The 14,574-nt window shown below is 38.7% G+C and overlaps 1 protein-coding gene across 1 annotated transcript; it reads left to right on the plus strand.

The window, feature by feature from the left end:
- Window positions 1-824: 824 nt before the first annotated feature.
- On the plus strand, window positions 825-8,729 carry ak7a (adenylate kinase 7a). Its single transcript, XM_077552752.1, has 19 exons — window positions 825-1,151; window positions 1,236-1,382; window positions 2,630-2,744; window positions 2,832-2,926; window positions 2,987-3,097; window positions 3,174-3,257; window positions 3,331-3,419; window positions 3,488-3,578; window positions 3,700-3,777; window positions 4,196-4,345; window positions 4,425-4,553; window positions 4,684-4,780; window positions 5,559-5,687; window positions 5,774-5,836; window positions 5,904-6,101; window positions 7,320-7,540; window positions 7,624-7,782; window positions 8,312-8,376; window positions 8,556-8,729. Exons 1-18 carry the CDS (start codon window positions 1,077-1,079, stop codon window positions 8,342-8,344), a joined length of 2,064 nt encoding a protein of 687 aa, XP_077408878.1. The 5' UTR covers window positions 825-1,076; the 3' UTR covers window positions 8,345-8,376; window positions 8,556-8,729.
- Window positions 8,730-14,574: the final 5,845 nt, after the last annotated feature.

The raw sequence follows: 14,574 nt of genomic DNA on the forward strand, positions 1-14,574 counted from the left end.
CTTTGGAAGTTTCCATGCCAGCGCTCCATTGTCCTGCGGCGTGACGACACTCACAGGTGTGGGTGTATGTGTGATTATCACGGCATGGGTGGTGTGAAACAGGGATGAATAAAAGCTGTAACGAGAAAGATCAACAATGTAAGGGCATTAGATTTTTTAGATTTTTTTTGGGGCTTTTTAGAAACATAAGGGGATCTAAAATGGATCCCAGGTCAGTTTTGATTGTGTTGATATTTAACGTATGCATTTTGATTTACAAAGTAGTTTTTGAATAATAGTTGTGATGCATTCACGACTTCTTTGTTCTATACCTTTAGTTTATTATTTGTACATATAATGACATCACTACCCCGCTTTTTTTTGCTACATACCTACTTTATATTGTTGTTTTTTTCCTTTTATATATATATATATTTTTTTTTAGTCTTCTCTTTTGTAACATATTTTACGGTGTCCTAAATATCCTAAATATAATGCATTATTATTATTATTATTATTTCTCTATTCCAGAACACTTAATTTATTGTGTTTAATTCAAAAGGCAAAATATATCTTGAAGAGCTTCATTAGTGACTTGTAATTATTATATCTTTTTTTTAAACACCTAAAAAAAAAAAATAGCTACAAAACTTTTGTTAACAAAAAAAGTGATAACCGTTTGCCCTCTGAAAATTATTTTGCTGTGTTAATAAAGTTTCTCTTTTTGAATTAAATTTAAATTAATTTGCTGCGATATTCTAATTTATTGAGTAGTACCTGTAATGCTTATGCCAAAATTCAACTTTACTGATGTGAGACGTAAATTAATTTGATGTAAATTCGTAACGTCTAAGTTTAATTTCTGCGAAACAACTGAAAACTGTGCGAAGTGGGCGGGAACTGGCTTCCATGGAAACCCGTGCAATTCAGTTTGTCGTCGCCAAGTGATGACGTCAGACTCACGCAAGAGTGGTCCCGTCTCCTAGGTGATCATTTTAGTCAAGACCAAAACAAGCAACTGCTACCGGTGCTCTACTGAGCCCTTTTTTAGCGCACTAAAGCTTAGTAAACATTAACAATCTTATCGTTTATCTAAAATGGGTGACAAAAAACGTCCCCGACGTATTTTTGTGAACGGCGTCGACAAATATTCCTCCAAACACATCGCTGAGGTGATGTAAATACACGAGATGCATTCAGGAGAGCTTACCTTTGCACAATTCATTATTTTCTCTCTCTTTTTCTGACTTGGACAGTATTTATCGAGTTGCGGGGAGAAGGTAGAAGATGACGATGACGGCGAACCACAGTTCAATGAACCTGCATTCCAGGTGGTCGGCACGTTGTCCTCTACATCCACCAAATTCAAGGAGAAAGCTAGTGTTTTGCATGAGCAGTATACGGTGAGCCCCCCCCCCCCCATTAATAATAATAATAATAAGTTCAATGTGATGTGACAAATGGGCCAATTAATGGATATCTAAAATAGAGTGTTTGAATAAAATGATGAATAATTCTCCGTTTTTAAATTACAGTATGTTATTTATAATTCATTTAACAATAATTTATCAGTTATCTCATAAAATGAATACAAATTGTGTTATGTATATTATGTACAGTATATATTTTTATATTACTAATATGTTAAAAATAAATAAATATCAAGTTATAATGTAAGGAAGCGTATTGCTTTTCACGAGAAAAAACAACAACCTCTTTTTCTGAGGGATTTCTGCGGGGGCTTTTTGAAAATGTTTTTTTTTCTGTTTTATGAAGTAATTTTTGTTTATTTGTTTTTCAGAATTTTAGATTTTTTTTAAATTGTTGGAATAATTTCTTTCTGTCATAAAAAAATAACAAAATATATCCCGAAAAACTGAAAATATGATGAAAAACAGACTACATTCAAAAAATAGGGGGAAAATCCATAATACAAAACAAATAATAATAATTAGATAAATATAAACTAAAAAAACAGACAAATAGACAAAGACCCCCCCCCCCCCCCCCGCTCCGCAAAAAAATACTCAAAATTATTTATTTATTTTTCCTCAAGTGAATGCATTATGCACCCCAAATAATGTGATAAGTTATCACATTAACATTCGGCTTCCACATTCCACAGAACAAAACAAAGCAATCGTTTCCGGTTCAGGTCACTGGCAGAACCCTATAAAGGTATGTGTGTCTTCTTTTCAAATTTTGCAAACACTTCGCCTTTATTTTTAAACAGTATTACAGAAAGGCAGCATAGTAATGTAGCTAATAACTCAGCCAATGACCTGAACCGGAAGTTAAACTTATTGATCAGTTATCATCACATTAAAACGTGAAATATATCATGTCATAGCGTGATTTTTTATTTTTATTTTTTGTGTGTGGCATCAATGAATTTCCTTTATTGTTTGTTTCTAGGATTCAGTCTTTTAAAATATTTCTATAGAAGGGATTTATTTCACAATATGGTATCACAGTTCAAACTTGCCAAAGTTAGCCTTCACAAGTGCATTAACTTCAGGCATTTAATTGGTTGGTACGCCCTCCAGTGGACAACATGAGCAACAACAGTTAGTTTTATTGAACAATTGCAGTTAATGGGCCTCTGACGGGCTGGTTCTGTCCTATGTTTATTTGTAATCTTGTTTTGCAGTCACTAAGCAGAGAGGACCTCCTGCCACGCTTGCTGGATTGCGACATAATCATTTACAACATCTCAGAAAATGCAACGCAAGACGACATTGAAGAGGCAACCTGGGCAATCACAGGTGGAGAAACAAGAAAGCAAAATCATTGTCATACCATTGTAGTCGGAATTGTACCTACGACGTGGCTTTACCGAATTTTTATTGTAGCTCTTCATGGTGAAATGGAGAACTTCCGGTCAAAGAAAATGTTCATCTTAGTCTCGACGGTGTTGACGTGGGCGTTGACCAAGAAACAGGAAACGGTGAGCGTGGCAGATGTGCCACACAATGCGGATGATATTGCTAATGCGTCTCTCGTGCAGGAGGAGGGAGAACGATTTATAACGGAGGAGGAGTTCCGCAAAAGACGGCCGCATCCCAGCTTTAAACACCACAACAATATGGAGAAACAAGTGCTCAAACTGGGAACCGGGGTAAGGAAGTGGGAGAAAAATATGCTACATTTTGTGACGTAACACGCCATACAATTGATTCTGTTCTGTCTTCCAGAAAAAAACTAAACTGAAAGGTTACGTTTTGGCTGCGGGGATACAGTATGGAAAGGGAGAAAATCTCTTCCACTACTTTTTCAAGGTCGGTTGTACTTCATCATGCACAGTCGCTGTCATTTCCTGCTTGTTTGTTATGGTTTTGTATTTGCTTTTAGGTCTCTTGGTTGTCGGAGTGTGCAAAAGTTCCCATATTTGGAGAGGGCATCAATTTCATCCCCACCATCCACGTGCTTGACCTTGCTAAGTAATTTTAAAATATATTCATTTTCAAACTGTTTGTGCTTACTTAACTGGCCGTGATTTCTTTTACAGAGTGATACAAAGTTTGATTGACGTCAAACCCAAGTCCAAATATATTCTCGCAATTGATGAATCTAAGAACACACTTGGGGACATCGTGAAGGTAAACCAACACGCTTTAAATGACTGAAAATATTGTCGCTGAGTGTTCTGCTCTATTTTAGATTTTTAAAATCATTTTCTCATCCTACTTGTGATATTGAACTCTCCTCTTGACGTTTTAGGCTGTGAGTCATGTGCTTGGGACAGGACGAGTATGTCAAGTGCCAGAGAAGGAAGCCATCGCAATGAAGGCCTATAAGGTATATTTAGAGGTGGCAAATACAGGTCCAGAAAGTAAAAAACATGCCACAGTTTAGCTTTAGCCCTTCGTGCTAGCTAGCTAGCTTCCTAGCATGTAAACAAGCAACCGGGGAGCTAGCTAGGGAGCCACAGTTTGGCTTTAGCCCCAGGTGCTAGCTAAGCTAGCTAGCTCCCTCGCAGGTAAACAAGCTACCGGGGAGCTAGCTAGGAAGCTAGCTAGCTTAGCTAGCACCTGGGGCTAAAGCCAAACTGTGGCTCCCTAGCTAGCTCCCCAGGTGCTTGTTTACCTGCTAGGAAGCTAGCTAGCTAGCTAGCACGAGGGGTTAAAGCTAAACTGTGGCATGTTTTTTACTTTCTGGACCTGGATTAAGTACAAGTATTTTTTGTTTGTAATTTTTTTCCTCGTCTTGAGTTCAGCAAGAGGAGTTAGAGTATCTCAGCGTCGACCTTCGCCTGGATGCGTTTGTCGTGAAAGATTCCTTCAACTTCAACTGGTTAGCAGAAGTCGGCATGATTGAGAATATGGAAGCCCTCGTGGAAGAATACAGACACACAAGAAAGCTACTTGTAAGTCCTCCAAAGTGAAATTGCTCTAAAAATGCTCCTTGATTGTTTTTTTTTTCTTTTTCCTGTCCCATCTCAATAGCCAATCAGAATCTGCCTCACTGGACCGCCAGCCGTGGGTAAACGCAAACTGGCGGAGAAGCTGTGCGCACGTTACCGAATACATCACATCAACATCCGAGACGTCATCGACGAAAAGATGGCGCAGCTGGTCAGTGACTGCCCAACATTTTAATTTGCCTGCGTAAAAAGATTACATGAGTTTCATAAGAGGGATTATATAAATTAATGAAATTCAAAGCAACAATAAGAAAAAATGAGCTTTTTTTTGTACTCCACAGAAAGCTACCATAGCCAGAATTGATGCCGAGGTCAGCGAACAGGAAACGGCGCAGGATCAACTGGAAACTATAAAAGCAAGCTTGGAAAATAATGCAGGTGATGATTTTGATGACTGGACAATGACTCATGAAACTTTTCACACGCATAAATCCTGCTAAATCGTTTACATTTTAACTCATTCACTGCCATTGACGGCTATAGGCGTAAAAAAATTACCAAAAAAAAACAACATTTTTTTCACACGTTTGTTAACAAGAATATGAAAACCTAGAAAAAAAATTATTGTACATCTAGAACAGATATAAAATTTGTGATTAATCGTGAGTTAACTAGTGAAGTCAAGCAATAAATTACGAAAAAAAATGTAATCTCTTGACGCCCCTAATTTTTAATAATCTTTTCTTCTTTCTTAGTAAAAAGTATTCTTATTTTTATTTTTAATAATCTTTTCTTTAAATTTTTTTTTTTTTTAAATTAGGAGCATCAGGTGATTAAATTTTTTAATCATAATTAATCGCATAACTTCACTAGTTAACTCGCGATTAATCACAAATTTTATATCTGTTCCAAATGTACAATAAAAAAAATCTAGGTTTTCATACTCTTGTTAACAAAAATGGGAAAAAATGTTAAACTAATAGAAATAGTTCAAATTAATTGTTGACGTCTATAGCCGTCGATGGCAGTGAATGAGTTAAAGGGTTATTGTGCAGTTTAAAAAAAAAAAAGTCTCAGTAGTGCCCCAATGATTTTTTTCTTTAAATACAGCACTACGACTTGATTACATACATGAGTGGAGAAAAAAAAGGTTTCATTCTCTTTGGTATGTCAATATCTCACGCCATATAAAAAACAACTTTTTCCCTACAATTAGATCGACTTGAGGATGATCTACTTTTTGAAATTTTAACCGAAAAGCTCAGTTCCAAGCCTTGTAGGAACCAAGGGTACGTTCTCTATGGCTTCCCGAGGACATTTGAGCAAGCGAAGCACATGTTCAGTGGTGAGTTTGCGTTTCCTCCAGTTAATCCAGATGCTCTTTAGTAAATAACAACATCCAGTGTCCTGACATGCGTACTTAATGCTCAGCTGAGGATGGAGACAACCAAGACTCGCCAGACGGGACTCCCTCATACAACAAGATCACTCCAGGTTGTCCATTTATCGATTCAAGCTCTTGTTTACTATCAAATGATAAAAACTTCTGTTTTTTTTCTAGAATATGTGTTTGCCCTGGATGCATCTGATGAGTACCTGACGAAGAAAGTACAAGATCTTCCTGAGAGCGAGGCCCAGAAAAGAGGCTTGACCCAGGATGAGTTCGTCCCTCGACTGGCCAGATTCCGACAACTCAGCAGGGCGGCGGAAACCGCCCTCGACTACTTTGATGAGCAGGAAATATACCCGGCATATCTTGGTAACATGACAATACCGTCGTATTTTGAATTAGCGCGTGACAAAAGTATTGGGACACCTCCCTGTTTTGATTCCACTTCTCCGGGAAGACTTTTTTTTTTTTTTTTTTACAAGATCACAAGAACATTTCAGATCATATTAAGTAGTAGAAGTTCCCACTCTGAAAAGTATTTGCTGGTAAAAACTGAATTATGAGGTTGATAACCGCTGTAGTACGTCTGGTTAGAACATAGCTTGTCCAGGTGAGGTAATGATCAGTCCAGCTTTTCTCTTTTCTGTTGTTTAAGTCATTCACTGCCATAAATTCATTAAAAAAAATAAAAAAAATAGGGGTGACAGGCGATTAACATTTTTAATTGTAATTAATCGCATGACTTCACTAGTTAACTCATGATTAATCACAAATTTTACATCTGTTCTAAATGTACAATTAAAAAAATTATAGGTTTTCATACTCTTGGTAACAAAAGTGGATTTTTTTTTTTAATTAATAGAAATAGTTCAAATGAATTTTTGACGTCTATAGTCGTCAATGGTAGTGAATGAATTAAAAAAAAGAAAACATTATTAAAAATTTGGGATGATGATTAATCGCATGACTTCACTAGCTAACTCAAAATTAATCACAAATTTTATAACTGTTCGAAATGTACAATAAAAAAAATCTTGATTTTCATACTCTTGTTAACAAAAGTGGGAAAAAATGTTAAACTAATAGAAATAGTTCAAATGAATTTTTGACGTCTATAGCAGTCAATGGCAATGAATGAGTTAATTGTGAGATGGGGGTGGGGGGTTATGTGTGTGTGGTTACTGTAAAGCATGTATAATACAATACAAATTAAACAGGTGTCAATGCTACTTAGCTGGGCTAATTAGCGATTCATAAAGTCCAAATTGTACAAGTATCATTTACTTTAATTAATATATATATATATGACTTAGAATTATTAGTAACGTTCCATTGAGGCACTTACCCGCTAATGCACGCACACATTGAAGAAAAACAGTTGTAGCAAAGCTTGAACGTGTAACGACCAACTTTGTCTGTCTGTCGATTAGCGCGAGCCTTAACAACAAGCACAGGTGGCCAAGAACATGCCTAATTAGAATTGAATAAACTGACCAACAGAGGGCGCTGCAACCTCACAAACACAGTCCAACCTGGCCTTTTTAACACAGTGACTCCCCCCCCCCCCCCCCCCCCCCCCCCCGCCAGAGGTGAAAGACGACGACCCCGAATTCAAACTGATCGAGAGCAACATCATCGAGGTGGTGGGCCCCCCCAAGAACTACGGCCTCAGTACTGAGGAGCAGGAGGAGGAGGAGGACAGGAGGCGAGAAATGGAGAGGAAGCAGAAAGAGGCCAAAGAAGCGGCGGAGAGGAAACGACGCAACGAAGCCTTGCTCGCTGAGATGGCAACGCAGTATGAAGCTTGGGTACATGAAATGCACTTTAACCTTTACAAGTCAACATAAGTTCACCTTCTCTAACTTTTTTTTTTTTTTTGGGTGGGGGTCAGCAAAATAATTTGGCCGAGGTGCAGAGGCAAGAGCACGAGCTCCTGGAAGCGAAAGCTCTCCCGCTGAGAAACTACTTGATGAAGTTTGTGATGCCTGCACTCACCGAAGCCTTGCAAGAATGCTCGAAGATTAAACCTACCGACCCCGTCAGCTTTTTGGTACGACGCCATCTTTTTATTATAAGAGGAGCGTCAACAACAACAAAAAAACGTTTTCACAATAATATGTTCTACGCTGCATCACTAATCTAAATATGGCATTCTGGTTAATATTGCGTTAGTGGAATATGAGCTAAGCAGCAAAATGCAGCCATTTTGATCCATCACAGGGGGCGGCCATTTTGCCAGTTGCTGTCGACTGAAGATGACATCACAGTTGCTCAGGTAACAACCAATCGCAGCGCAGTTTCAGAAACCAGGTGAGCTGTGACTGGTACGTTGCCTGAGCAACTGTGATGTCATCTTCAGTCAACAGCAAGGAGCAAAATGGCCGCCCCTTAAAATTGATAAAAAAACAGTTGGATTTTCATAACTCATATTCCAAAAATGTAATATTAATCAGAATGTCATGTTTAGACTAGTGAGGTCACATATAACATATTATTGTCAAGAAATGTTTAAAGTTGACTTCCACTTTAATTCTTGACTGCGATAATCTTATTTCTTTTTTTTCTTTTTTTGGGGGCAGGCTGAATATCTTCTTCGTATGGACAAAGATTGATTGACCATCCCATTTCAGTGATCGCAGTCAAGGTATCATTGGAGCAATCAAATGATGCAAAAATAATATGTAATAAATATTTTTGATTACGTTACCTTATTGAACTGCATAGATCATAGATTTAGGGTCTCGGTTGAGCTGTATTTATGGTACGAAGCACAAAATGTGTGTGTCAAAAGTCGACGGTTAATGATTTTTCAATTCATAACAGATTTGTCATCCTCAAGCTTTTTGCATGCCTCATGACTCAGCAGACTTCCTGGAAGGGGCGCACGTTTGACGAGAACATCTTGTAACTTTGTGGGCTCAAGCTTCAAACGACAACATATTATTTCATACAAATCAACATAGCACTTTTTAATTAAATTCCTTTGCTGACTGTTAACCGCCATCGTGAGCTTTTTAGTTGAGTCGTGGATACATTTTTCATGATGTTCTTTCGCCACTAGATGGCGTCGTGGTCGCGTTAAAAAAAATGGTAATGGCGACTACGCAGTAGAAGTTCTTATTTTAAAACTCAAGTAGTAATTTTGGAGCTCTCTCTTTTCTTTTCTTTTTTTGCCAATAATATTAATTATTGATATCATATGCCTTTTAAAGGTTTTAATCTTAAAGAAACAATATTAATTCTTAAAAATCTGCAAAAAGTGTTAGTTAAAACGACCATCATCCCAAAATTGAACTTTTTTCTGTTTCTCTGTTGTTCTCCATTTTTTTTGTTCATAAATAATTAGATACTAGTGACTATATACGGCACACAAAATAAATGGTTTAAAAAAAAAAGTAAAAGTACTGTAGTACTGCAAGATCTGATGACTGTTAATTGTTCCCGGAGCTCCCCCTAGTGGTCACAGGGCCCTTAGCAGGTGCTTAGTTCACTTTTACCTTGGTCTGATTCTGCTTAGAATTGACTTCTCAGGGCAATACGTTGTAAATAATTATTCAAAGTTAACTATGTAGAGCGAGAATAGAGTTAAATTCATTTTTGGTAAATCACATGATGTCCTTCCAAACACCCACGCTTCCCAAAACTCATTCACACGCCGAGCCAAAGGACCCTCGCTAATACTTTTCCCGTCCTCTGTGACTTTGAAAACTTCTCTTTTGTCATACACAGAAACAGGTTTGAAAAGTAGATTCAAAGTGACAAATATTTAGTTAGGTGCCTGAAGTCGGACGTCGCCAAAGCCGTGCTGGCCCTCGAGCCTGTTTGGAAAGCCTGAGTCATCATCGCAGATGGTTAAAGTGTCCGCAAAGTGTTGAAGAATGTTGGGAAGAAAAAAAAAAAACACATTGGCTCCATAATGTCGCTCCGACAAGTTTTGGAGCACTTTGCGTTAAATAGGATGTGCACTGAACAACATAGACTTTGACCTCAAGGGGTTAGAGGTCATATCCACCTCCCAAAAAGTAGTTTATGCTATTTATTCCTTCATGGTTAAACTTAGGAAGCAAAATAATTGGCAGTGGTGCCAAATGTTCTGCAAACTGTTAGTGGTGGTCTTTACCGTGTTGTTTTATCTTGCTAGGCTTAGTGGTTTGGTCAGTCGCACACGCGCGGGCACGTGATAAAAATAACAACCATCATGGTGGTCATCCTAACATCTGCTGGTGGTTGAAAATGCTGAATGAGGACCACACACACCTAGGCGCTCCATATCATGGCTGGAGGAGGACTTGGAGCATATACACACACATAGCTTAAAAAGTGAAAGAAAAAAAACATCATCATTGAAGTGAGCCAAAATGTCCACGCATGCTAACCTTGCCAGCAAGATGAATTCTCGCGATATTTGTGAGTTCACAAATTCCGGAGAAATTTTTTTTTAATTATTTTTATTTTAAGTATATTTATTTCGATATGAGGAAATGTTTTTGTTTAGTTTTTTTTAATTGACAGAATACAAATGAACAATTCTGTAACAAATCTTGTCAACAAACTCCGGAGAATACGTCTTGTACCGCTCCGCTGATCTTTTCTCGATCGGACCAATCAGGCGTCGTTTAGGCAGGACGAAACCAATAAGCGCCGATGCTAATTATGTTCTCGCAGAATTACTCACCGTTTTCTTGTTGAATTTAAAGAACTAGAGGAGTTTCGTGTATTTTTTATCTGGTAAAGATGTTTGTGCTACCCCCCCCAAGACGAGACGGAAGACGATATTTTCATCCGTTGCCTTGATTGGTCAAAACAAAATGTGCAAAGATGCCGCATCGTCCAATCAGCTCGAAGTATTGTACAGCAAGCCCCGCCTTTCCCGAATGGGTCTGCCTAGTGAACACCAGATTGATAATGTGAAGGAACTCCATCGAGTGAATCACAATTATAAATCTGGCTGGCGAGGTTACACACACGCTACCATAAATACAAAAACACACACATGCAAAACACACACGCGTTACTACAAGGTTAATGAAATTATAAAAGCAAGGGAGCCATTGGAGACTAACGTTAAACAAGCCACAATTTATGATGCCACCTGGTGGCGCTGTTTTATTGGATACTGCTGGATGACGTCAATTCCGTGCGACACATTAAAAGGACCACAACTCCCAGATGAGTAAACACATTTTGCTATATACTTGTAAACATTATGGACGTATTTGCCGTATGTGAACTAATTAACGCTTTAATTATAGTTAGTTTTGTAAATGTAAAGTGTAGTTTCAGTTTTATTTATTTATTTATTTTTTTTTAAAGCATTTTAATTTCATTACGATTTTTTTGGGGGGTGGTGTTGGAGCAAACGGAGCAACATGAAATCCAGGGCCAAGGTCAAATAGTGAGTATCAGAACTACACACTAACCAATGTGAAATCCATTTAAAATGAACTTTTTAGACTATGCAAAGCAAGCACCAGGGAAAGAAAAAGAAAAAAACTATTATCATCATCATCATTATGCCAAACACACAATCTGCAATGAGGGTTTGGTAATGTGCAAAAGGATTTGCCAAAACATTTTAATCGCCTCGAAGCAAGTTGAAGAAAAAGCGTCAGCTGCTGTTTCCAGATGTAAACACGCACTCCCCAATGGCCACAGATACAAATACCTGAACGCTTTCCAAATGTTCAATGTGAGCCATCTTTTGTTGACTTCAGTGGATTAAGGAGAAAATTCCGACCAGTCCTTTAAAGGAATGTTTGGCCTATCTGAAAATGAAAAGGCAACTATGGACGCACACAGCTTTTGCCTAGATCAGAATTAGTCTGAATAATAAAAAAATAATAATAAAAAATAACTAGAGCTGCAAGCAGACCCTTACTAGCACATTGAGATTTTTTCTTCTCAGCCACATGTAAAAAACTAGGCCAAAATTATACATTTGGCTTCTGGCATTTTGTAGTTCTGAGGGAGCTTCCTTGACAATCGCACCATGTTTTTGTGGTTCAGGGATTAATCTCCATCAACCCTTTACTTCAAATGCTCGCTAAAAATGATAGCTAATAATCAATAATATGAATGGAATAGATGGACCATAAATGTTTTCAGATTTGTGAATTTATTTCCTCTTTTTGCCATTTATGCGAAAACAAAATAATCCCTCGCTGTCAAAAAAAGCTCCGGTTTTATCATCATCTCAGATGATTCTCTGTGAGCCAGAAAGTGGCCAGCTAGAGTGCAGTTAGATAAACAAACACGAATAGGACGCTCCCATTAATTTTTCACTTTTTGTTAAGGCGCTCTCGTAGTTTCTTACATGTAATTAAATCTCACACCAAATAAATGAACGTTTGTTTGGACAGAGGTTACAAAACGACAAAGACAATTTGGACATGAACGATACGTCTGGTTGCATAACCGAGATATTTTAGTTGGATTTGTAATCGCTAACATCCCGTCTGTGGCGGAGCTGCTGCACTTCATCAACGAGCTCGTTCTCGCTCTCAAAATTAAACAGGGAGGGAGAGAACGGCCAGTAAGAACAGAACATGAGTAAAAAAAATAAATTAAAAAAAAGTGGGCTGCAGCTGCGCTCTGTTATTCTAAAACACACCGAGGGGAATGAGGAGCGGTTTTTAAACTGCAGCTCCTTCCCAGAACGCTAGTTGAGGGTTACGCAGGGGTCCGACGGAGGGGCTTGTCAACGCTTCTGATTTAGGAAATGCCACTGAGTCATCAATGATACGTTGATAGGAAAAATTTATTTGCATTTCAAGTCGTCTGGTATTTTGCTCGTCATTGTTGAAACTGTAGAGCAGGACAATGTTGAAATCGACTTTTAGGATCCTGGCAGCCGCCTGCCGTGTGGCTCGTCCATGACTTGTGCAGAATTCCAAGATAAATGCCGGCAATTCCAAACAAGCGCAAAAAAAAATGCCGGGAGACCCTTTTCGGTCCGCGAGACCACCAGCAAATTGTTGCTAAATTGCTATGATGACATAGAAAAGCCCGGACGAGAGTTGCGACATTCAGATTTGTTTGTGAAGCTAAAAAAAACACACAAGAATAGAACAAACCAAAACAAAGAATGGATTATGTAAATTGTACGCAAACACAATCCGGATGAAGCCTAATATAATATTTTGTCTGGAATTAAGAAACTCAAAATGATCTTTACTATCAGCTGACATTTTTCCTGTGAAACTGGAAAAAAATATTTATACATTTCCATTTTTCTGGTACTTGCTCAAGAGCACTTAGGTAGGGCTTGGGACAAACTGTCGACTTTTATGTGACGTTCTTGGCCAGTGCTCAATGTGTGTAATCTAAAAAAATTGAGTCTGTCATTTACTCAAGTTTCCCTGCCAGTCTCACCACAATTGTGGCACTGTTTCATTCTGTGTGTCAAAACAAACAGCCAATGAAATAAATCTAAAATATGAAGGGGTATTAAGACCACACAAAAAAAAAAAAAAACATATGACAGTTTTAGGAGAAAAAAAAATCAGACAATAATTAGATGAGGCCCTATTTTTTTCTGCGTTGTTATGGGCGGGAACACATCCGATTCTGGCCAATCGAAATGGCTCCCCTCATTCTATTTAAATTAAGCAGAGAGAGGCGCACAGTTAGCGTAGCAGGTACAGTAAAAGGAACTGCAAAAACGATCTCCACTTTTGGATTAGGTAAAGATGGTCGCTGTGGATTAGCACTTGGAGACCACCTTTTACCTCCGATCGGCCGCCTCGTTCAAATCCACCAAAATCGGGTTACCCAACCAGCGCCACAAGTTAGACATACTTAGCTAGTCTAAAATCTAGTCTACTTTTGGTCACCAAATTGGCAGATGCGCCGGAGAACATGCCGGAACGCCTATTGAGGGGTAGCACAGTTTACCAAATTCCCTAACTAGACTTGCCCTGGCACAAAATTGAGATGTGCCCCTATTTACGTCGAGCGCACGAAAATAGGTCCCGATGAGTTTCTTGTGGAAGAACTTCGGAGTCCTGTCCTCATCCTCTTAAAGTCTTCCTGGTAAAGTGGAAGTTATCAAATAGTAGCTGCAAAATGGTGGACCAACTCCATATTAGTATTTGCTGTCGGAATAATTCTCTCAGTATTTTGCCCAGTTTTGGCTACGAAAACACGTCCATTGTTACGGTCTTGTGTCTAAGGAAGAACCAAACAGTTGTCAATGTGAAATTCCAAACAACTACCCAATGGTCATGTTGTTTTTTTTCAGTGACACTTGGTAGTGCCAAGCAAGCTTAGTTAATACAGTAAATCAAAAAATGTTAAGGGTTGAAGGCCAGCAGGAATAAATGAATCCGTGGGTGGGACCCTTAGACTGGCTGAGGTAGTCGGAAAGAGTGAAGCGCCCGATCCACCCACTGTTGGTCTTGGTAGATTCACATGAACATAAACTTCCATATAGTGTATTATTGTTGGTGAACCTTGACAGTGTCTATACGCTGCAAACAGTTCTTGGGCTTTGTTCACCTTTGCTGACAGCCAGCGGCGTCGCCGCAGCAGGTGTGATTCCTGTCATCCCTCACGCACAAACATAACAATCGCAACCTGGACCGCACGTGTTGTTACAGCTGCCGACGTAACGAGCTCTTTGGGGGACAGTCAAGTCCGCCGTTAGCTCATGTCCCGGACTGTGGAAGTTTGTTTGCGTCAAACGCTCGTGCATGCAAATTTCTATTTGCTTCACATCGTTAGTAGTGAACGTGCCCCCTTTTCGCCCTTCTGTGGGACTACAATTCTTTGCGATTTTCCCAGACTGAAATTATATGAACGAGTTCAGAAAAAAAGGACTATTGTACTTCAACTTGTTGCAATA

The sequence above is a fragment of the Vanacampus margaritifer genome, chromosome 19 (assembly GCF_051991255.1).
Source record: "Vanacampus margaritifer isolate UIUO_Vmar chromosome 19, RoL_Vmar_1.0, whole genome shotgun sequence".
NCBI classification, from domain to species: Eukaryota; Metazoa; Chordata; class Actinopteri; order Syngnathiformes; family Syngnathidae; genus Vanacampus; species Vanacampus margaritifer.